The sequence below is a fragment of the Nematostella vectensis genome, chromosome 5 (assembly GCF_932526225.1).
Source record: "Nematostella vectensis chromosome 5, jaNemVect1.1, whole genome shotgun sequence".
NCBI classification, from domain to species: Eukaryota; Metazoa; Cnidaria; class Anthozoa; order Actiniaria; family Edwardsiidae; genus Nematostella; species Nematostella vectensis.
The window spans coordinates 7,258,573-7,283,016 of NC_064038.1; the positions used below are offsets into that span (position 1 = coordinate 7,258,573).

The following is a 24,444-nucleotide window of genomic DNA, read 5'->3' on the forward strand; positions in this document are numbered from 1 at the left end:
TATTTTCGTTGGAGGGTTAAATATTAGAGAAAAAAAGTTCTTAAAGAGACCATGACACGAAAAATACATAAGCTTTTATAACAAAATATAGCTATCGATGTTTGGTTTTAAAAATGCCTCTGCGCTTATTGATAACAGTTATTTTGTAATCGTGTTTTGAAAATGTCTTGTCTTGGCGACTTTTTTGTGATTGGCTGACGCCAAGAGTTGTACACACTTGATGGGGTTCCAGTGGAACTTTGCTTGCCATTGTAGATTTTGCTCGTCTAAGAACGAGCATATCTCTTGTATTTTTTTTATATTTCATCGCTTTTCAAGATTTGGTAAAGAAAGATGATTACAATGTTCAAACAATGGATCCAAGAATAACTTTTTCCTATCAATAAGATAGGGGTTTAATCGACAACTGAAGTGAATGGAATGAAAAGACATCCCTGGAGTGTTTACCAGTTCGAGTCGATCCGTTCATTCAAGCAAATGAGTTTCAACGGTTCATTTTTACCGGTGAGTTTCAACGCTACATTTTTACCGGTAAGGATGAATGGTTAATTTTATTAGAATATGTTCTATTGGATTGGACTTCATTTCAATGCATTTTTATTCGCAAACTGAGTTGTAGATAAACGATTTCTTCCACGTACAAATGCGAACGGCCATAAAACCAAGATGGGGCGAACAACTTCACTAAAGTTAGTAAACTCGCAAAAATACCAGTTCGCCTTCAAACAGCACAGCAGGTTTTCTTGTGAGTGTTTTCTTATCGCACAGTACGCTTTGTTTTGCCAGTAAATGTACATTTGTGCGGTTGTTGTGCATTCCCTTTCACATAAACCAAGTCTTGATGGCAGTTTTTCTTTAGAAAAACATTAGAACTATTCAGGGATTATAATGCTAGTATCATCTACTGCATCATCATCTACTGTTGTATTATTGGAAAGCATAGACGCTTTCAAAATATGCATTCTGCTCTGCAGAAATATAGATGCGTTACTTTTTGCCTTGTAATATCGTTTCGCAATTATTTACAGCGTATATCTTATTGCTTTGATCACAACTGTGATCGAAAAAGGAGTGAGTTTGCCGAAAAGTTGGGTGATTCGCGCGCAAATGGTGTTCAAAAGCTTATAAAAAATATTATTAAAAATCACCGCTCCAATTGCTGCAAATTGAATAATTTGCTCAGGTTACACTCAGCTATTTTCTGGGGAAGATTCGGGCTCAACGATATCAATTATATGTGTAATTTGGGTGAGAGCGTCTTATTTTGTATGGGAATGGCTAATGTGTATCACCAACTCTTGACGTCACAAGTGATATGCAAATTAGATATTCGGATGTCGCCGGTTTCGTGCGAAAATTTGCCAAAATTGCTCATTTTGAAAGGATCAAAAATCTGGTTTTTCTTTAAATCAAGTATCGAAAATTGGGGGAATTATTGTTGGGATATTACGCTATAATACTAACTAGTCAATTTTGTCAAAATAAGCAAAAGAGAATTTCGTGTCACGTTCTCTTTAACTGCAGTTGACGACACAGTGGAACTCGTCCTCTACCGTGTCCGGACAGAATTGGCATGTCCGTTCATGAACTTGCTCATAAGGTCTGTGTTACCTCCCCTTCTCTATTTCGAGGTCATGGTTGCTAATGCGCAATTTGGTGAGGCACCTTCGGTGGTTTTGGTTTGAAATCTCAAGGTAGTTCTCTAGTTCATAGTTATCCTTATGGTCGCTATATGTTCTAAGCTTATTGCGTTGCGTGGTTTGATGTCTTTTATCGTTGAAAACTTCATTTTGCCAAAGTTGCAAGTCAATGTTCTCAAATCTTTGTCTACAAACATCAACATAGAGTATTTCTTTTTCTCTACTGGTGTGATTTCATTCCACACGTACCCTGTATCACCGCTTAGAGTAACAACTGCCGCTTAATGTAACAAACATCGCCGCTTAATGTAACACTAACGCTGTAATAAAAATCGCCGCTTAAGGTAACACTGACGCTTAATGTTACCAAAAAGCGACGCTTAATGTAATAAAACAGTTAACGCTTAATGTAACAAGTTTTAAACGCTTAATGCTTAAATGCTTGGCTAGTTTACTTCGAGTGCTTGGTTCTTTCCGGGTAGTCAAATGTCCGTTCAAAATGCTCGGCTCGCAGAAGACAAAAACCCAAAGAGTTCTTAGAATGTAATACCCCGTCGCTTTAGCGTTTTTATAAGATATAATCAAAATGAAAGGACTTCTAAGACACCTCAATCATGTTATTCTATTTCAATTTAAGAGGGTTTAAGTTTGCCGGTAAACAGTTTCTAAAGGGCCCTAAGGGACGACGGATTTTCGGCATATTTTGACCTCAAGAAAATGTGCCCTAAGTTTGGTCGTGTCACCACTCTCGTAGCTCAAGATATGACTTTTAGTAGTTATGATGTCGTAATCAATAACGTCATGTCACGTGTCTATTTTATTGGACCCCAATTGACCTCAAGACAACTTGGCCTAAATTTGGTCGTGTCACAACTCTCGTAGCTCATGGTATGATTTTTCCTAGTTATGATGACGTCATTAATGACGTAATGTCACGTGTCCCATTTGTTGACCCCCCTTGACCTTAAAACAACTTGTCCTAAGTTTGGTCGTTCCACAACTCTCGTAGCTCAAGATATGATTTTCCTAGTTATGATGACGTAATCAATGACGTTATGTCACGTGTCCATTTTGCTGGACCTTCCCCCCCTTGACCTCTAGCCAACAACTCCCGTAGCTCAAGATATTGATATTCGTATTTGGTATGACGTCATCGGTGACGCAAAGCTAAATGACACCCCTGTTACACCCCCTTGACGCTTAGACGACTTACCCTAAGTTTGGTTGTCTTGCAGTTGTTACATTAAGCGGTGATACACGCGCCGATTCGGAGATTAAAACTAGATCATCGGCGTACAGCAAGCATTTAATGTTTCCCCTTTTAATTCTAAGGCGTTGTTTTGTTCAGTGTTAAGTGCCTCTGGTAGGTTATTTAAGTACATATTAAAAAATGTAGTCGATAACATGCACCCTTGTTTCACCCCGGAGTCACAACTGAAGGCGGGTGTGGTCAGGTTATCAAGTTTTACAGCTGATTTTTCATTGGAGTACATAGATTGTAGAACGGACAAGAAACTGCCATGTTCTTCCACTTTTTTAAGTTTGCTAAACAGGTTTCCTCTAGGAATACAGTCAAATGCTCTATTAAAGTCTACAAAACAAGAGAATAGAAGGTTCTTAGCTTTTTTAGGTTTGGATTTCACATATTTATCAATAAGGGTTTTAAAAGTTTGATACCTATGATTGCTATGATTGCTAACCCCCCCCCCCCCCCCCCCCAGACAATCCTGGGTACATGCCTGTATAAAACATATCATTTTTTAGTGTGCTTTGATAATATGATATTCAAAATGAGAATGTAGGAAACTACATCCTAGAGCAGGCCTGCGAAAAACGCGTCTGTACATGAAGTTCGTACTCCAACATTCAAAGATTTTCTTTTCACTTTTTTCTGTTAAATATTTCTCCTTAATTAGGAAGAAGAGCTGTTAAAAAATTTGCTCAGGTTTTTGTAGACAGTGAAAGCTCGACGAGTTTGTCTTAAGGGAAATCAGAGAAACGAAAAAAGGTTGATCATGACGTAGTTTGGTTAAACTTTGTAAAAAACTAGACCATGGAGCATACCTGGCTTTTTTCTCCCCGTTGCTCAAAATTAATTAGTTGAGAGTAAAAGTAAAAAGAACCAAGAAAATGTTTGCAATTTTAAATGAGACAGTAACAAAAGTGTAGATCACTAGGGCACTTAACACGATTATGTTTTTTGGGGTCTTTCAGAATTTTCTTTTTAATCTTTTCCTTTAAATATTTTTTCCTTTATAAGGAAGAACATCTTTTCGAAAATTAGATCAAGGTTTCCGTGGCCAGTGAAAATTCCATAAGAAGTCATTGAAACGTAGATGGTCTTATCGTATAACGGAATTTAGTTTAAGGTGGCGCGCCGAGGTTGTTTTGGCTTGACAGCTTATATCAAGTTCCCTATAGAACACTCATTTTCGGCGCAATTTTCGCATCAATACATCCATAACTTATCAGATTCCGCTAGATTCAATCTTCTTGAAAATCAAATTATTTTCCATTTAAGTTAAATTATTTTACATTCAAGTTAAATGGAAGCAATGTTTTTTTATTAAAATAAAAATATCTGAATCTGCCCGATTATTTTTTTTCCTAAATTCAGAGTAACACCTAACAACACTTCAGCTTGAAGAACACGAATTGTTGGCTTAAAACTGACCTGTCAAAATAGATGAATTTTTATTTTACCCCAAAATTGTCCTCGCAATCTTTGAAAACAATAAATGCACTCTTGCCTACAAAGATCCATCCCCGAATTTACGCCCCCTGCTAAGTCCGAACCCTAAGGTAACTGTGAGAGGGACAAGAGGACCAGTGTTGCACAAGAATAAATTCCAGATAGTCAATTCGAGAGTATTTTTATAAGATGATTTGAAAACCTAAATAAATTATTTCTTTTCAACATCTGAGCGCAAACGCGCATCTTCTAAAAAAGAATCAATCAGAACAAGTATATATGTATTAATAAAAACCAAAAAAAAATACGAAAATCGCGCCCAAAATGAGTCTTCAATAGGGAACTTGGTATATAACCTAGTAAGTTCGAGTAGAGAATCAAAGGTAAAAACTAACGAAATACCATTTTTCACATCTCAGTAACAAATAAAAACATTTAAACACCATCATTATATTTCAGCTAAAATCACCAATGGCTACATCGAAGATTGTACTGTCAATCATTCTGCTGCTATGGCGATACGTCAATGCAGATGTTTGCGATGGCTTTTTCAAGATGCCGAATTCCATGCTGAAGGGTCATGTGATTGAGACAATAACAGCAACCGAGAAAGACTGTCGAGCGATATGCAGGCGCAACAGCGCTTGTAACTCGATCAACTACATCCGTAAAACGTAAGTTATACTGATAAACAGAGAGACGGACAAACGGACAAATATAGTGAAATTTTTCGCGCCAATTGATCTGAATTCTAACCTTTTTTCAGGTCGCAATGTGAGTTGAATAGCGATACCCATTTTGCGTTCCCTGAACATTTCATTCCTGGCAGAGCACCTGACGCGTACTACGCTATTGTGAAACCAGTGACCAAGTGCAGTAACATGTTCTGTAGCAGTGGTATGACGTGCAAGATGCGAGAAGGCGGAAAGACATACAAGTGTGAAGGTAAATACTGCATGTTATTAAGGAAATGCTGTCATAATTTTGTTCCCTAGCTACCCGGGCGTCGAATAAATTTTTGATATATGACGAGCTGGTAAAATAAATCTCCCACTCTCTAAAACTGTTATTAAGAATAAGCTCACGTCAAAATCTTTGGAAAAGTCGAAGAATCAAGCCATCTGACGTAACATAACTTTTAGATATTTCAGAAATAACCACAGGAATACTAGGCGTCTAAGAAAAGAATAAACCGCGCGGTAAATGTCAAGTTCCGACGGTTACACTCATCATATATATAAAACTACGTACTCGAAGGAGTAAACATTTGAATTTCCCCCCTCATTATGCAAATAAGATTTTCAATTTTTTTTTTTTTTTTTTTGCAGTCCAGTGACTGCAGGCCTATAGGCTGCGTTCGCCCCCTGCACTATATTTTAATACATGAGCAGTAATCTTTTCAGTAGCTATTATCATGGCCACCATTTAGACCAAAATGGCTTACTGGGTATGTACAGGCATGCAGCTCGGGGTGGGCACACGGGTTGTGCCCCTCCCACTCAACCACCAAAAAAAGCAGTCTTTTAAAATAGACTTACTTTCCATAATATCTATGACTGCACATCCCCTCCACAGCTAATCAGATTGTTTGTTATGGTTATCAGACTTCACCTTTCCTTTTCTAGACATACAATGCCTTCAATAAAATAATCTCTTTTGTTTAATAAAATAAGACTACAAGCAATTTGTTTTTGTTCTATTTCTTTTATAAAACAAACAGAGAAATTATGAAACAAAGGGTTAGTGATCAGCCAAGACAGTGGATGCAAAGAAATGGGTGTCTTGCATAAATCTGGTTTATGAAAAATGTGTGAACTGCCCCACACAAATCTAAGAAAAAAAATAGATTTAACCTTTGCAATTGAATGGCCAACCAATCTATGAGCTCGAGCACTTAACTTCTACACGAGAACTTCTTGTTTTTTTAACTATAAGGGGTTTTACGAAATTTTGAAATTTCAGACTATTAGAAGGCTCGGCCCTCCCCTAACTCTTTTTAATAATTGAGGCCCTCCCCAAAATCGGCACTCTCAATCGGCCCTCAAATAAAGCAGCCCCCCCTGTTAAATAATGACCATTCCATAAACCCTATTCAGACTGGGCTATTTTGAGCTGTGTGACTTGGGGAGGGGGGGGGGGGCTAAAAGGCACCCCCCATCTTCGTATTTCATAAACCGCTTAGGCTATGACCATTGAACTGACAGACAATAATCATCAGTATGCAAAGAATCGCCCTATTTTGGGTGTGGTCGAATCAATTATGACGTTATAATGACGTCATAAATACGATGTCTAGATATTCTTTCAAATATTGCCTCAATTATCAGATATCGGGTTGAAATCATTTTACCTTATTTAGATACGTCAAAATCAACCTTTCAACTGCTTTACAATGCATAACGGCCATAAAAACGTTTATAATCATTTTTTGGAAGAATTTACGCCATCTTGGATTCTTATGATTTTTGCAAAAGAAACAAAAATTGTAATTGTTACAAAAAAGTATTTGCATGCATGTATTTCTGCTCATATGATAAATGCACAACATTAGCTCTAGTGACATTTTTTAACAACAGCTTTGAGAAAGCACAATTTCCTCACCCCTTCCCCCCAAATATCCTAGGTAAAAATTCTAGCGCTGTTGTAAAACTTGTCACCTGAACAAACTTATAAAGTCAAAAGAGGCATTTAAATCTGAGAAACAGGACCAACATACAAAAAACACCACTTTTTAGTTTTTGGGAAACCTATGTGTGAAAAAACGGTTGCCATGGTAACATTGAGCGTCTCTTCGACATTTCAATGGCATCAAAACGTCCGCATATAGATTTTAGGAAAAGTCACCAAGTTTTAGCCACTTAGCTTTTATGGTTTAGAAGTAATAGCAATTACTAGGGTTGAATATTCGAGAGTTTTAAGTTCTAGTGGATAAAACGTGAATTGTTTGGCTAACTTACTATCTGACAGGAAGTAAACATGGCATGACTGGATAGATCGGTGATTGAGAGAACCTTTATTCTCGTGACTTTTGTTTTAGATTTGAATGAGTGCGAGACCTCAGATCCTTGCCATGTGAACGCCACGTGCACAAACACCGTGGGCTCATACGAATGCTTGTGCAAGCCCGGTTTCAATGGGGACGGTTTCACCTGTAGCGGTAAAGGTACAGTAAAACACAAGCAAAGAGTCATATTTGCCATACTAGTAGTGGAACAACAAAAGGGTACTTGTAAGGAAAAATAAAGAAGAATTTCTCGTAAAATGGGAAAAGGCAATGGGGGTCATTGAATTACTCACCATCGTATGGAATCCATATTATGGTAACAGCTTATAAGTAAATCAGTAGATTTCATAATGTGGTAACATTATACGAATAGATTAGTGGAAACTATATGTTATAATTTTTTGGTGAAACTATATGTTAAATTTTGTTGGTGAAACTATATGTTATAATTTTTAGTGTCAGCTTATGAATAAACTACTGGAGTCACAGCATGACGTCATTTATAGGGGTTCGGTGTAGGATAGCAACACTATATGGTATCATATTGTGGTGAGATTTTGGTGTCAGCTTATGAATAAATTAGTCGCTACTATATTGTGGCAAAAGCCTATGGATAGATAAGTGGAAACTATATGTTATAATTTTTTATGAAACTATATGTTATTTTTAGTTTTATGGATACTATATATTTTTGTGCGGTGTGTGCTGGTTTCATTTTTAAGATACAATCCTATGGTTACGGCTGTTGCGTGACATTCTTAGAATTTTAATCATTAGGAGTGAGTCAGGGGATTCCCTGCTGGCGAGTCTGGGTATGTCTATTGTATTAAGGGACTTTCCCGCCGACAAAGTGGAACGTTCTAGATGTGCTGTGTCATGACGTCACATGAAAATATAATAGATAGATAGATGGATAGATGCCTTTTTTAAATGAGGGATTCACTTAATATCACAATGATAATGTACGATATATATATATATATATATATATATATATATATATATATATATATATATATATATATATATATATATATATATATATATATATATATATATATATATATATATATATATATATATACATACGTCGGGCTCACTGAAAACAGCTTCAAGACCAGGTACAGAAACCACACCGCATCATTCCGACACGCCAAACACAGAAACTCCACCGAACTCAGCAAACACTGACTCGCTATTGTTCCTCTTACCGCCTTAGCTAAAACTATCAGTCTATTATTATGTAAATTTCAATGTTAATAGTATATATACGATGGTAGGAATATTCTCATTAAATCCCCTGATGAGTGGGCAACCACGAAACAGACCTGTAGGGAAACCTATGTAGTTTGTATTTTTCTCAAACCAACACTATACACCGCTCTACTTTCGAGTATTGAGCACTTTCTATGAAAGCCTTCAACCATCATTTATATATATATATATATATATATATATATATATATATATATATATATATATATACACCAAAAACTGGAAATCGACTCTATAATAATATAATATAATATAATATATAATATATAATCTATATAATCTCTTGTGTTAGTATATAGAATGGATTGTAATGCAAGGATCCACATGGCATTAGAGGAAGAGGGATATTACGATTGTCCATTTTGTGATCTAAGGATAGCGGAGTGCGTGACTAAGGAAGATTCGGAAAGATTCGAGGCGTGTTGTGGTAGGCAGGATATGGTAAATGACAATGGAGCTAATGTGAGTAGAAGTTGTGGTGTTCACCATGGATACGACTATGCCGCCGAGTGGTTTGTACAGGGTACGTAGGAAGTCAGTGTACCATCGGAAGTACCATTTAGAAAATGTGTAGTTTCATTTTGACTTAGAAGGGAATAAGCATGACCTACACAGGAGGTTTAGACTAGTTGAAACGGCTATGAATTAATTGTTTACTAGAAAACGGTTTGTTCAGGTAAAATTCATTCTCTACAAATTGTTTCAATTGAAAGATGAAAAGCAGAGTATGAGGCAATGTATGAAATATATCAGTCCTAAGACACTGACATATTATGAGAAGTTATGGAAGCAGGTTTGTGATCATCTAGGATGGACGTACATTCATGATAGTGAGTTTATAACTAAAGTGATCACCATCTTTCTCTAGAGATATGTATAAGCTTCCCATATGGGGTCTTATCATAATAAAGCCTCTTTGATAATGAGATTGTATCCGTCTGAGGATATTTGGTTGTCGGTCAATGCTTTACTAATAAGATAATCGATTGAACTCAATTTAGATTTAGCTAGCATCACGATGTCTGCGTGTTTCTGTACATTTTTCGATAGTCTCTTAGAAACTGATGCTGTCACTGTTGAAACAATAGCACTAACACCTGACAGAACTCCTTAAGGTACAACCACAGGGATTCGTCTAACGAGACAGCAAATGAAGTAAGGCTAAAATGAATGGTGTAGGTGTTGATATCAAGCTATCAAAAACACAACTAACAAAATAAGGGGGGTTTCTCGGAGCCCTTCTCGGTGGCCTCGCTGCGTCCCTACTCCCTAATCTACTGGGGGGTGTCTTTAGTGGTAAAGGGATCGTGTTGCCTGGGACAGTTGTTAGGAGACCGAGGGGAGGCGCACTAAAAAAAGACAGCAAAAGGGTTCAACTCCCAGGGACAATGAGCCGCCCACTCCCACCCCCCCCCCCCCCCCTTTCTCGGAACCTGGAACAGCCGCTAAGCAACATTAAGACCGACACAATTATGAGGAACGTGAAAAACTATGTCGGGACATTTAGTAAAGACATGCTACCTCCTATTAAAAAATGGTAGTCTAATCGCTAACCTACAAGACGGTGATGGCACACACTGGGTGGCTATATGTAATAAAACGGATAACGAATGCGTAGAGTACTTTTACAGTTTCGGCCTCCAACCCCCCATCGAGTGCGTTAAATATATGAGAACTAGCGACAAGCCATTTGAATACAACTCATCTCAGATCCAGACTGTTAACTCGATTATTTGTGCATACTACTGTATTTACTACATCCAGCAGCGTAATAAAGGGCGGAGACCTATTGACGTTCTACTAGATTTCAAACTGAAGCCCGACGAGATTCTCATCCAGACTTTCGCATCTATTATCTAATGATATTATATTGTGCAAAATGTACTGTTTGCGACAGAGGAAATTCATTGATACCGTCAACAAGATAACAGAGGTATCTGGGAATGGGCGCCTCCGTATGGTTGGAGAGTGTGGTGAATGTGGTGCGATGAAGTCTAAATTTATTAAGGCAACAGAAGGTGGAAGTCTTGGTAAGCTCCTGTTCGCGACTGGGGCAAAGGCTTTCGGAAAGCTCTGAGAGCTAGTTCTCCGTCAAACAGCCTCTCAAGCTGTCAAATCAGATCTTGCTAATAGAGCGATAAAGAAGGCGGCAGACCGATATGTGGAACAAGGTATTGATAGTACCACATCAGATTTGTCGGCCAAGGTATCACCAAAGAAAGGTGGCAAACTCGACGTCCATAAAATAATCGGCTATCTACCCAAGCCTAAAAGTGGGTTCACGCCTGGGAGCTATAAATACATGGGCCGTACAATACGCTCGAAAAACAACTTACGTATGATAAAGAGACTGGCCAGGTAACTGATTGGAAAGTCAAACCATTGAATAAATTGGATGAGATATCAGCCCACTATGATATTTGCTATGACACGGGAAAGGATAAGGGTGATTGTGATAGACAAATGGTTGAATCAACCGATCAAATACCTTGGAAAGAGAAACCATGAGGAACCACTGTCGTACGCAATGTAATCAATACGAGAAAGAAGCTAGGCCTGGGTGTCAAAAAGTAAAAAAAAAGGGAAAACCCGTCGAGAGACGAAAACTTGCAAGAGAAACTAGCTGATGAATTACTCAAGCCGGTAAAATATGGTGTTCCGACTTAGTCGAGATGCAACAGTTTAGCAAATGGAATAAAGGGTTTCGATACCTACTCATGGTTTTAGACGTATTTAGTAAATATGGTTGGATCATACCGTTAAAAGATAAAAAAAAAGGTGAAACTGTAACTGAAGCATTCAAAACAATTTTCAAGGAAGAAAGAAAACCAGAGTATCTATGGGTTGATAAGGGTAAAGAATTCTTTAACAGACACCTGAAAGACCTACTAGAGAAAAATGCTATACAAATGTATTCCACCGAAAATGAAAAAAAGAGCAGCGTTTGCAAACGATGGAATAGAACAATTAAAACTAAAATGTGGAGACAGTTTACTGTTCAAGGTAATACGCAATATTTAGAGATGCTACCTAAGATTTTGAAACAGTATAACAACACCAAACACTCAAGCATTAAGATGACGCCTGTAGAAGCTAGCAAAAAGAAGAATGAAGGTCTAGTATATTTCAGTCTATATGGTAACATGGAGACACCAAAACAAAAACCTATGTTTAAAGCAGGTGATAAGGTTAGGATAAGTAAATACAAACGAAATGTGTTCGACAAGGGTTACACACCGAATTAGACTGAGGAAGTCTAAAATACAATACACTTATCCAGTCACTTACAAAATTAAAAATCTAAATAATGAAGACATACAAGGTAGTTCCTATGAGCCTGAACTATTAAAAGCCAAGCAGGATGTTTTCCGTATTGATAAAGTCATTCGTAGAAATTATAAAAAGAAGCAAGCTTTGGTGAAGTAGAAGGGGTACAGTGACGAATTTAACAGTTGGATACCATTTAGGGATTTAAACGCACCATAAAAGCTTATAGAAAAAAGTATAGTAGTAGTATATATGCAAGTCTAGAGAGGACGAGGACGCCCCCCAGTTTGCGCAACTGACGAAGAAAAAAGAGAATCCATAAAAAGGTCGAAAACCAAGTAAATGCTTAACAAGGAGTGGTACTGTCCAGTGTGTGGGAACGGCAAGAACTACTCTTTGGCCGGAAAGACTAACCACACGAATACGAGGAAGCACCAGAGGAACCACTATACACGCAACATAATCGACGTGATCATCAAGACATTCTAGAAAAATTAAAAACATATATAAGCATACAATCCGACGGGTTCGTCACGGACCACTCGGATCTAAGGAAAGTGCGTTCGACACTTAAAAAATAAAGTAAATAGTAACTGTATATATGAGCGACTCACAGAAAATATGTAACCCTAATATATATATGAATGAGAGATACCTCAATAAACTGACTGAACTAATCGGTCTACTGCTAAGCCCCAGGAGACGAAGCCTGTCCAGCACCTAGGACCCGCAAGACAAGACCGCCATTCCCCCCACACAGAAAGAACTACGAAATAGTGCTAAAGGGCTGATCAACATGAAGAACGAGGACAACGATTGCTTCAGACGGTGCCACATCAGACACCTGAACCCACAGGGTAAAGAATTAAGAAACCTGACAAGATTGTAAACGAATTGGGCTACTCAGGTGTTGAGTTCCCGGTGACTGTCAAATAACACTATAGTAAAATCGAGAAGCAAAACAATATCAACATTAATGTATTTAGCTAAGGTAGTGAACAACCGTACCCAATATACATATCAAACGAGAGGTTCGAAGACCATATGGAGCTTCTACTAATCACTGAGGGTAGTAACAAGCACTACCTACTCATCAAAGACTTCAACAAATTCATGTACAACCAGACGAAACATTAACATAATAAGCACTTTTGTATGAGCTGCCTCCAGTGCTTCAGCTCTGAAAGAGTACTAACCAACCACATTGAGAACTGCCTCGAGATTAATGGGACACAGGCGGTCAAGATGCCTGATAAGGAACACAGCACACTCAAGTTCACAAACCACCACAAGCAACAACCAGTACCATTCGTCATCTACGCTGATTTTGAGGCTATAGCTGAAAAGATCCATGGATGCCAGCCCGATTTTGATAAATCATAAACTGAAGCCTACCAAAGACACACTGACTGCGGATGTGCCCATAAAGTAGTCTGCACCTATGGTGACAAGTGTACAAAGCAGACGCGGATTTACAGAGGCGAAAAAGCCAAGTACAAGTTCATGGAGAAGATGCTAGAAGAAGTCAAATACTGTAAGAACATTATGAGGAAGCACTTCAATAAAACACCAAAAATGTCAAAGCATGATGAGGACCAATTCCAAAAAGCCCAAGAATGCCACGTCTGCAACAAGGAATACACTAAGAAGGACACTCGAGTTCGAGACAACTGCCACATAACTTGTAAGTAGGTAAGAGGCTCGGCGCACCAAGAGTGTAACCTGAATCAATCCTGAAGAGATAAAGGTACCCGTCATATTTCACAACCTAAGAGGCTACGACAGCCATTTCATAATGAAGGAAATCGGAGCCATTGTAAAGAAGCACACAGATGTGAACAGTAAGGGTGAGGAGAAGCAAATGAACATCAACGCTATACCAAACAACATGGAGAAGTACATGGCCTTCATGCTTGGCAACCACCTCACCTTTATAGACAGCTTCCAGGTCATGAACTTCAGCTTGGAGAGATTGGTAGGCAACCTACCTAGGGATTGAAATACACCTCCAAGAGCTTTAAAGGCAAGAGACTCGACCTTATGGCTAGAAAGGGAGTATACCCATACGACTACATGGACAGCTTTGAGAGGTTCGACGACAAGCTACCAGCTAAGGAGGACTTCTATAGCATCATGTACGACCAACACATTTCAGAGGACGATTACAAACATGCTAGAACCGTGTGGAAGAAGTTTAAGCTTAAAACCATGGGCGACAACCACGACTTATACCTTGACTCTGACATACTACTATTGGCCGATGTGTTTGAAAACTTTAGAAAGACATGCCTAGAGTACTATAAGCTAGACCCATGCGACTACTTCACATCCCCCGGTCTATCATGGGATGCTATGCTAAAGATGACAGACATCAAACATGAACTCATGACAGACATTGACATGTTCCAAATCATTGAGAAGGGTATGCGCGGTGGCATATCATACATAGCCAACAGATACGGCAAGGCCATTAATAAGTACATGGAATCATACGATGAGACGGCGCCCTCAAAGTATGTTATGTAGCTCGACGCAAACAACCTGTACGGGTGGGCTATGAGCCAATACCTACCAACTGGTGGGTTCAAGTGGATGACAGAAAAGAACATCAACAATCTAAACCTAGCAAAGTACGAAGAGAATAGTAAAAAGGGTTTGATACTAGAAGTCGACCTAGAGTACCCCAAAAGCCTCCACGACCTGCACAACAACTACCCACTAGCCGCTGAAAGAGCGAACGTGCAAAAAGACATGCTGTCCGACTACTGCGGCAAAATAGCAGCCAAAAACGGCATACAAAAAGGTCTAGTTTCAAAACTGATCCCAACCTTATAAATAGAAGTACGTACTACACTACAGAAACCTCCAGCTATACACAGACCTAGGCCTAAAAGTAACTAGAGTCCACCGTGTCTTAGAGTTAGACCAATCACCATGGCTAAAGCAGTGTATAGACTTCAACACCGAAAAACGTAAAAACGCCAAAAACTGGTTCGAGAAAGATTTCTTCAAACTGATGAACAACAGCGTGTTTGGAAAGACCATGGAGAACCTACGAAAAAGACGTCCGACTGGTGACTGACGAGAAGAAACTACTCAAACTGACATGCAAGCCCTCCTATGTGAGTAGTAAGATATTCGACAAGGACTTAGTGGCCGTCCACAAAATCAAAGAGACACTGACCCTTAACAGTCCGGCCTATTCGGGCATGTGCATCCTAGACCTCAGCAAGGTACTGATGTACGACTACCATTACAACTACATCAAAGAGAAGTACGGAGACAAGGCAAGGCTACTATTCATGGATACAGACAGTCTGACCTACGAGATAGAGACAGAAGACGTGTACCAAGATTTCTGGAACGACAAACACAGATTCGACAATAGTGACTACCCAAAGAGCTCCACATACGTCGACAAAACAAACAAAAAAGTCATCGGCAAGTTCAAAGACGAGGCCGCAGGAATCCCGATCTGCGAGTTTGTTGGACTACGATCGAAGATGTACAGTTGCGTAAAGAACGACCAATCAGGAGGAAAGACAGCAAAGGGAATAAAAAATAATGTGATCAAGATTAACATCAAGCATGAAGACTATAAAAACTACATTAAGGGACGACAGACAGATGCACCAAAAAATGAAGACCACCAGAAGCCAAAACCATAACTTAGGAAGCTACGAAATCAATAAAGTGTCACTCAGCTGTTTCGATTATAAAAGGTATATATCAAAAGACGGAATCAAAAGTTTAGCCTACGGGCACTATAAGATCGGACAATAACCCCGATCACCCATTTGACAGACGAATCTTTATTTGACACATACTGGCATCCACTAATTTGGAGAAGGTATACCATCTTAAGGCACCGAAACTATTTTAAAATAATCCCTAATATAGTAGTATATGACCAAAGTCGCGCGAGACGTCGAGACGAAAACGACCATCTACTTCGACGACAGAAGCACGAAAACCGTTGTAGACGCCGAAACTCTAGTCACGGGTTTGAAACACCCCGTATTCATATTCGGAAAAAAACGAATATAAGGACCCCAACGGCAACGTCATCAACGACAAATCAAACACCAACGAAACCCTACGCGGTCTAAACAAGAGCGACAGGGCGAAGATGAAGTCAGCCCTCAGAACGACTCCACGCTACCACGGCGACAGCAGCAAAAGCGAAAGCGAAGACGACAGTGAAGAGAAAAGCGGAGGCCGTGCTCAATAGCCAGCGCATGGCTGACGCACCACGGCAGGACAATCTGACTAGTGATGATCCTAAGAAATAATACCAATAGTCTCCACTAATTCATGCCAATCTACGCTACCCTATTCATTATATAGTAGCCACTAACTTATGGCAATTTATGCTAATTTATTCATAAGCTGATACCAAAATCTTGTATCATATAGTTTCAGCACAATATGATACCATATAGTGTTGCTATCCTACACCGAACCCCTATAAATGACGTCATGCTGTGACTCAAGTTATTTATTCATAAGCTGACACCAAAAATTATAACATATAGTTTCACCAAAAAAATATAACATATAGTTTCACCAAAAAATTATAACATATAGTTTCCACTAATCTATTCATATACTGTGGTAACAGTAGTAGTATAGACTTGGCTTGGTTTTAGCGCATTTCACCAAAATGCGCCAGAACCGCCAAGTACTATACTAATCATTTGCATGATTCAACGAGGCAAACATATGCATTTAGGCAACTTCGCAATCACAGCACGGTGCAGCCCATGTATTCCGATGGTTTGAGATTGCGGGACAAGCCCGCAATTGTCAGCGGCATCTTTTATCGTTTGACTGTTGTGTCCACCATTTCTGTATACTCAATGGCCAGTTGGGATTCCTTAAAGCGCATTGACGGGGCAGCGTTTTCGCCAATGGCCTCTAGGACGTTTTTACAGAGTTATTGATTTTGCTCGAAAGTAAGCAAGAGAAGTGAAAGTAGCAGCTTGAAGAGTTTTCAGCTTTTAGTCATGGAAACCATCAAACAGAAGCCATATTATTTTTTTTTTGTTTTAAGTGTTTTTAAACTCGTCCTCCATTCTGATGAACGCCTCAAGCTTAACACTGAACTACACGAGAGACCTGCACACCTTTCTCGCTCCCGTCCTGAGCTCTCCCACGAGCTCCTGGCGGCGCTGCTGGCATGCGTCGTCAGATGGATGGGCGGCGAGTAAATTTCGCTTCCTCTGCGAAGACAAAGGCCCTACCGTCACGATCGTCGAGGTTGGCCAATATGTGTTCGGTGGCTACGCCGATAAGCCATGGACTGGTAAGCGCGCCCTCTTTCTGTGATAAGACAAGTGAGTTTTTTTACCGCGAATAGGTGATAGAGATGAATACTATTAGTGATATGTTACGAGTGTGTACGATAAAATAAGTGGTATATGTTACGAGTGTGTACGATATCTAGGCGATCCTTTTCGTGTGTGTAAGATATAAAAACGATCCTATTGAGATTGGGCTATCTATTGTTTATGTCGCCAATACACCAAATTGTACTTTTAAACAGAAGGTACAGGCAAAAATAGGCCCGTAAACAAACTCGACAATTATTGTCTGTGTATTGCACAAGAAAAATAAAAAGATATATTGTTTCGAGACAAAAAAACAGTGAAAACACTTGAGAATCCGTGATCTTACGGACGCCAGTCGTGAGCCACGTGGCTAAGTGGTAGACAGACAGACAGACAGGCGGACGGACGGGAATTTTTGCAGTTCTTTATCAATAATTACTTTACTACATTCTCTAGCTTTTCAAGCTGCCTTGCGCAGGCTGTTTCTTATTGTAACGTTTGCTGGTAAAGAAAAATAAACAGACCTTCTAGGAATTGCTCCTTCTTCGTCTTAGAGCCAGTAAACAAATAAAACTTGCCTAAAGAAGTGTTGTTGCAGATATGACATAAATTAGTGCAGAAAAAATTCTCCATGGGCCATTCGGCGATATTTTTAATCACTCCAGTATGAAAATAACAACAAAACTTTGAATGCTCACAGCTCTCGTGTTGTGTGACTGACGTCATAACCGCAAAACCGGTTTATTTTTATTGGAAGAAAAGGGACAGTTCGCCGGGCGCAAATCTACAGCTCTGCACTATACATAGATTTGCCTGTTTGCGGTCTTTGCTGATCGTATGTTCTGATATCGAAGGTGCACGATCGTGTTCTTAAGCCTGATGCACACTGGCAATATAATGACATAACAAGATAGGCGCGCGCATTCTTATGTCCTTATTTTCAAGTGTGAAGGGTGCGACTTATGGCAATTACGTCGACATAATAACATGGAGATAACGACATAAAAGAAAAAACATGTTTTTTCCCTTATGCCATTATGTCAATTTCTTATGTTGTTATGTCGTTATATCGCCAGTGTGCATCAGGCCTTATTGGAAGAAAAGGGACTTTTGATATAAAGCGTAAGCTACGGGATCTCAAGTCACCAGAAACTAAGGATAGCCAGCACATTTGTCGAAGCGGCTTTAAGGCGCTGAGAAAGCGAATAAATAACAACATAAAACCCGTTCAGTATCTGCTGGATAAAATCTTTCAGTGCTAATGCAGGGACTCCTATGTTATTGAGTTTTGCCACTTGATCGTTCATAAGAGCCAGAGATACAACAACTACTAGGCTTGATTCTCTAGGTTTCCCGTTCAAGAACATCCGCTACGATCGGCAAACATTGGTAAGTATATCAATGACTTGCCGTAGCCGGTTTGGAGTTTTATAAATATGTTTTCCGCTTCAAAAAAATGTTTCATACTTTCTTCTTGCTCTGACATTAGGGTCTCAATGTTATATTGTTCTTCGACAGCTTTGAATGCAGTATTCCAAGGACTTCACTAAAAAAATTCACATTCCGCCATTGTTGATCACGAGAGAAATGCAAAGCTCTCTTCAGCTGTCACACGCATATCAGAGTGTGAGCCAATCAGAGAGCGTTATACAATCAAAACGAAATAGTAGCCAATCAGAAATCGCTTCGCATACCCGTGCTAGTTGAACGGACAAAAAAGCCGGTAACACGCAGACGGTTATACAATAAGAATTTTGAAACCGGTTACCTGCTAGCAGAGGCCTCTTTCCATTGTATTTCGCCATCCCATTGTAATACAAAGAAAAGAGGCCTCTGCTAGCAGGGAATGAAACCGGATGCACGCAGGCTAGCCCAGAGCCTCCTCGCTTCGCTCTTTGCGGCATTTTGGCTGAGCGTCACTAGACGAGAGAAGTCTGGAGGCTCTGCTACCCAGGATAGCGTCTAAACCAGGAATCAGACAAGATATTCTAATCAGACATTTGTCAAGGATCCACACGAATTAAAGACGTTGCTGTGAATAATATTCTAGCTAATTTTACTCGGTAAATAGGTATTTTTATTATTTTATTTTTTAATGAAGGACTCCCCCGACTGTTTTAGTATCTGTTTAGTAACTGATTAGTATCTGAGGGATAAGTATCTAGCATCACCGCGATTCCAATAAGTATCTTAATGAATGTCTGTGTTTTTTCAGGGTGTAACTGTAGGGTCTCGTCGAGCAAGGCGTTCCTCTTTACTCTTTATAATACACAAGGCTACAAGCCCGATAAAATGCTCCTGAAGTCCACCCCAGATACAAGTGCCATCGGAGACTTTTCTTCGGCTGGCCCGGACTTTGGCCGTGGAAGCGACCTGGTCATCGCCAATAATGCCAACAGCAACAGATTATCTTACACATTCCCACATTCCTACCATCTCCCTAGCGGCTGCACGCTCAATACCTGCCTGGCTGGGTCTGGGTCTCTATACTTTACCCCGAGTGATGTAGAAGTATTCTACGAAGTGCCGTGAGTGGGGTAAAATTAAATGCTTTTTAGAACTAGTTTAAGGTTTCCATAGTGATCGAATATTCGACGATCCGTCGTTTGCTAATAAGAATAAGTAGTTTAAGGTTTCCATAGTGATCGGATATTCGACGATCCGTCGTTTGCTAACAAGAATAACTAGTTTAAGGTTTCCATAGTGACAGGATGTACGAAGATCCGTCATATACAAATTCAATTCGACAAATCAAGTTGTAAATGTTGATGTAGATAATCGTAGATCCATCATTATAATACCGATAAAGTGAATAGACCTAGAAAGACCGAAGATCCAACAACATAACTCTGATTAAATCAATCGTTTAAAAGTTATTATAATCTCTCGTATGCTGGTAGACAATAAGTCTGCCTTGTCGAGTGTGATATACAAAAATCAATGATATACCGATAACCAATCAAAGATGTACCGATATAGACAACAAGTTTTAATAGGTGATATAATGTACCAAGATCAATGGTATACTGGTAGAAAACAAGTTTTTGTAGTGATCTGATGTACCAAGATCATAGACAACAAGTTTTTTTTAGTGATCTGATGTGAATGTTAAACGATATACCGACCGATCAATGATATACCGATAGATCAATGTAAACCAAAAGACAAGTTTTTGTAGTGATCTGATATACAAATATCAATGATAAACCAATAGACAACAGGTTTTTCTAGGTGATCTGATGTAGAAAGATTAATGATATACCGATAGACAACAAGTTTTAATTAGTTATCTGATGTACAAAGATTAATGATATACTGATAGACAACAAGTTTTTGTAGTGATCTGATGTACAAAGATTAATGATATACCGATAGACAACAAGTTTTTTAGTGATCTGATGTGCAAAGATCGATGATATACCAAAAGACAACCAGGTTTTTTTAGTGATCTCATGTGCAAAGATTTATGTATACCGCCTCTATCAAATGACTGCGGAGCCCACAAGTGATACCATGAACAGTTCTTGTCGAGTATCTCCCGCCCTTTCCGTTGACAACCTTCCATGACTTACTGAGCCAGTAGTTTAGTGTCCGGGGTCCATGCTGGTTATATCTGTCGTCAGTCAGCTGACTTTGTGAAGATTTGGCCAATCTTTAGACATTCCACCGGGATCTATCAAGGGCACTTTCTAATGGCTTTCTAATAAGATGCCACTCATGAAAAAAAAAAAAAAAGGCCACTGGCTTTTGCACATTAAAGACTTTGGGATGCTAGCTTCAACCAATTTTTAAATGTACTTAAAAAGTAATGTAATTTCAAAATGTATTTATTGTGTTTCCCTTGAGGAAAAGCAGGTTCTGATTGGACACAAACTTTGGACTGTGGATCACATATTCTTTTTTGACAACATAACTTTGCAATTACTTCTCGGCATTGTTTGCTCAATAGTTTGAAAAGCAGTTTTGCGTTCCGCTTAAACCGCCTTTTACAATTAGGGCAAAATAGCAATGAGTGTGTTCAGATTTCCACTGGACTCTTTTCAAATGTCATTTGTTGTTGCTTCTCTTTCTGGTTGGCTTAGCCTGTTTATCAATCGGCCGCAGACGGCCTCGTGATTTCATCTTTTTTGGTGTTGGAATCCCTAATGAAACCCTCGCACTCGTTTTTCATATATTACCTGATATAAAAAAAAATAATTCAATGATATACCAAAAAGGAACCAGGTTTTGTAGTGATCTCATGTACAAAGATCAATGATGAACCAAAAGACAACGAGTTTTTATAGGTGATCTGATGTACAAAGATCAATGATATACCGATAGACAACAAGTTTTTGTTGCGATTTCATGTAATAAGATTAATGATAAACCAAAAGAAAACAAGTTTTTGTGTCGATCTGATGTACAAAGATAAACGATAACCGAAAGAAAAAACAAGTTTTTGTTTGTGAAGATACATCAAACAAGGCATTCATATGAACATTCAACAGAACACATTCTATCTATTGGATTTTGTAGTTTGAACGAAAAATTGATTTCATGCATGATGGATTGAATTTTCAAATGATCTTAGATGCTTTCTTGCGCTACTTACATTTAGTTCTCACTTGCAAATTATGGTGGCCATATTAATTGAGTTGAAAACACACAGAGAGCTGAGGAGTTTTGTGGCCAGGTCAGGTGGTAACACAGACTTTGAATTGGAAAATAATATCATAACAATCGTAAAGTCCCTCTAGGAATTTGCTTGCACTATTTATAGAGTACTGCAGTTCTATAAATAGGGATATAAAAAAAGGGATATTAATTTCTGTAGATTCAAATAGATTCAGTTTTTAGTTGTTTCTAGTAGTTTTAGTTTCTGTAGTTGTCGTTTCTAGTGGTTTTTGTTTCACACAAATTAAGGGACCGTTCAAGGGGCAGGGGCAGGTTAACCAAAGGAAGGGGTGGGGAGTTTTAAAAGGTAAGTATGCAAAGCCATGCCTCTCAATTAGATGTAATTTCAATAAGGGGGCTTGGAAGTTTTGTGACTCTGTAAACTCAGATTTCAACTAGAGGGATCTGAGAAATTTCACCCCTGTTTAAATAATGAACGGTCCCTTAGTTTAACTAAAAATATCCGATATATTACTCGTATCAAACGACATATCAAAACGAAAATAATAATTGTAAGGTCGTGTTAGCTTATATTCGCTTGGTTTCTTGCATAAAAAATATTGTGTAAATTGTAAGACTCTTGATTTGTCTGAAATTGCCCAATTTAGGCAAAATTGATCTATGGAAACTTTCTCAATTACATACCAAGAACGGATCATGTTCCAAAAAAAACTCATTTTGTTTTATATTATGCAAGGAACCTCTAGGCAAAATATAAATTAAATGTAAGCTAACACAACCTTACAATTTTAATTTTGCCATTTTTTTTGCTCCTGTATATAAGCACTTACTGTGTTGGTTCGGTATGGCTTCAACTTTTCATTTTGCTTTCTGTCTTGAAATCGTCCTAGTACTGTTTCGCAGTAATCCGCGTACCAAAAAGAACTCTTTTTTACCAAATAAGAAACTAGTTTAAAATTAAAGGCTGGCGTTAGGGATATATCACACTGAAAGGTTTTTATACGTGGAATTTTTACTCGGGATTATACTTTTAACAGCTCCACTAAGCTATATATTCATTTCATTTTACGGTATCCGAGAACTAGCCGTAGCAGGGCAACGTAAGATTGGGGGGGGGGGGGGGGGGGGGCAATACAAACATCAAGGAAACAGCCACGCCCCTACTTGTCATTTCCTTGTATTTTTTTTAATATTGGGGGGCATTATGCACCCATTGCGCCACCCCCTGCTAAGCACCCCCCCCCCCCCCCCCCACTGCTAGGGAAACAAGAAAAAGTGTAACCAAGGGCTTCACGCCGTGTTAAATGGTGTCGGGGGAGTCTAAACATTCATGTCCAAATAAGTATTTGAAATAGTATTAGGAACGTGTTTACGGATGCCTGGCTGAGTTACATTGTTGTAAATAGCACATAAACACACTTGATGAATAAATGGATAATTGTATGTTTGTTGAGCTGATTTTATTTAGTCTCCCAGCCCGTTTTGGGTGCGACTTATACTCAATAGTACGGTATACCCTCTACCACCCCTTTCTTATTGTAACAAATTTGGATCTTTAAGTGTTTATTTTGCTCAACCCCGTGTTCCCTGTTCTTTTTACACTTTGGAAATCGGATTAATTCCTTCACCGACGGACAAGGAGTGTTGAGGCCACATATGTAATAGCGGAGCCAAGCGCGGCCGCAGGCCGCGCGCGTAGCCCCATAGGCATGACATCTTGCATGTTTGACAGCCTGACGATGTGTCTATCATACATACCTTTTATGTTTATATTTCTTATTTTGAAATGACGTCATGGATGACGTTACATATAACGTGACCATCTGGTTGCACTCCCCATGACACCTACCAAGTTTGGATGTCATACGATGTTTCTTTTATGAGATATCGGATAGTTTATTGCAAATGTGGCCTACCTTATTACAAATGTGGCCAATATAACAAATGTGGCCTCAACAGATGTTGCTTCGTACCTTTCTTGCCCTAATCAGTGTTGTGATAGGCATTTGAAATGAAAAACAAGATTCAACATATATTTTTATTATATCTAAAGTTGTCATTCAAATCTTTGTCATACATGTCACAACACAGTGCCCAAACAAGTTGCAGATCTCAGTTATCCCAGCCAACCCTGCGCGCAGCGTCTAGTTAGATTCGGTAAATACTCTAGTGTGGTCTACCTGTGGAAATGGGAGCCCTGTGGAAAAGTTTGAGGTTGGGTTTGCAGTTGTAGCATGGATCATAGAAAAGACTCGATCGAGCATGAAAAGTTCGAGTTATACCGGGAAATGAGTTTGATACACGTCGCGGTTATCCTGATTATACGTGATTGCGCTTTTCCATCAAATTAGCTTCCCACATGGTTGTCTACACAGCAATTATATAGCGTATAAATATTCGTTCGCGAGTCACGTAGTTGATAGGGAGATAGTGGGCCACGACACAGGATACCCACGCTAGCAAATAAGCACATGACTAGACATCTACTGAAAAGGGGAGGGGTGGTATGAGATTCACAAGAAACAATTTGACACTACGGTAGGGGTGGTACCTGAACCTGAAAGAAGGGTCCAAAGTTCATTTGGGAAGCAAAGCCAGCCAGCCAGCAACCACGCTTCA

At 39.0% G+C, this 24,444-nt stretch overlaps 1 protein-coding gene across 1 annotated transcript; it reads left to right on the forward strand.

The window, feature by feature from the left end:
• Nucleotides 1-263: 263 nt before the first annotated feature.
• LOC5501963 lies at nt 264-22,949 on the forward strand. The gene is made up of 6 exons (XM_032370243.2): nt 264-504; nt 4,792-5,006; nt 5,099-5,277; nt 7,370-7,495; nt 16,932-17,183; nt 19,424-22,949. The coding sequence occupies exons 1-6, from the start codon at nt 421-423 to the stop codon at nt 19,738-19,740; spliced, it is 1,173 nt and encodes a 390-aa protein (XP_032226134.1). The 5' UTR covers nt 264-420; the 3' UTR covers nt 19,741-22,949.
• The last annotated feature ends 1,495 nt before the right edge of the window (nt 22,950-24,444 follow it).

What these genes read in the sequence shown, in the direction of transcription:
- LOC5501963 (XM_032370243.2), top strand. Translation starts at nt 421, where the DNA reads ATGAAAAGACATCCCTGGAGTGTTTACCAGTTCGAGTCGATCCGTTCA. An exon ending in TCAACGGTTCATTTTTACCG is followed by an intron (nt 505 to 4,791) that starts GTGAGTTTCAAC and finishes ATTATATTTCAG; the next exon opens with CTAAAATCACCAATGGCTAC. An exon ending in ATCAACTACATCCGTAAAAC is followed by an intron (nt 5,007 to 5,098) that starts GTAAGTTATACT and finishes ACCTTTTTTCAG; the next exon opens with GTCGCAATGTGAGTTGAATA.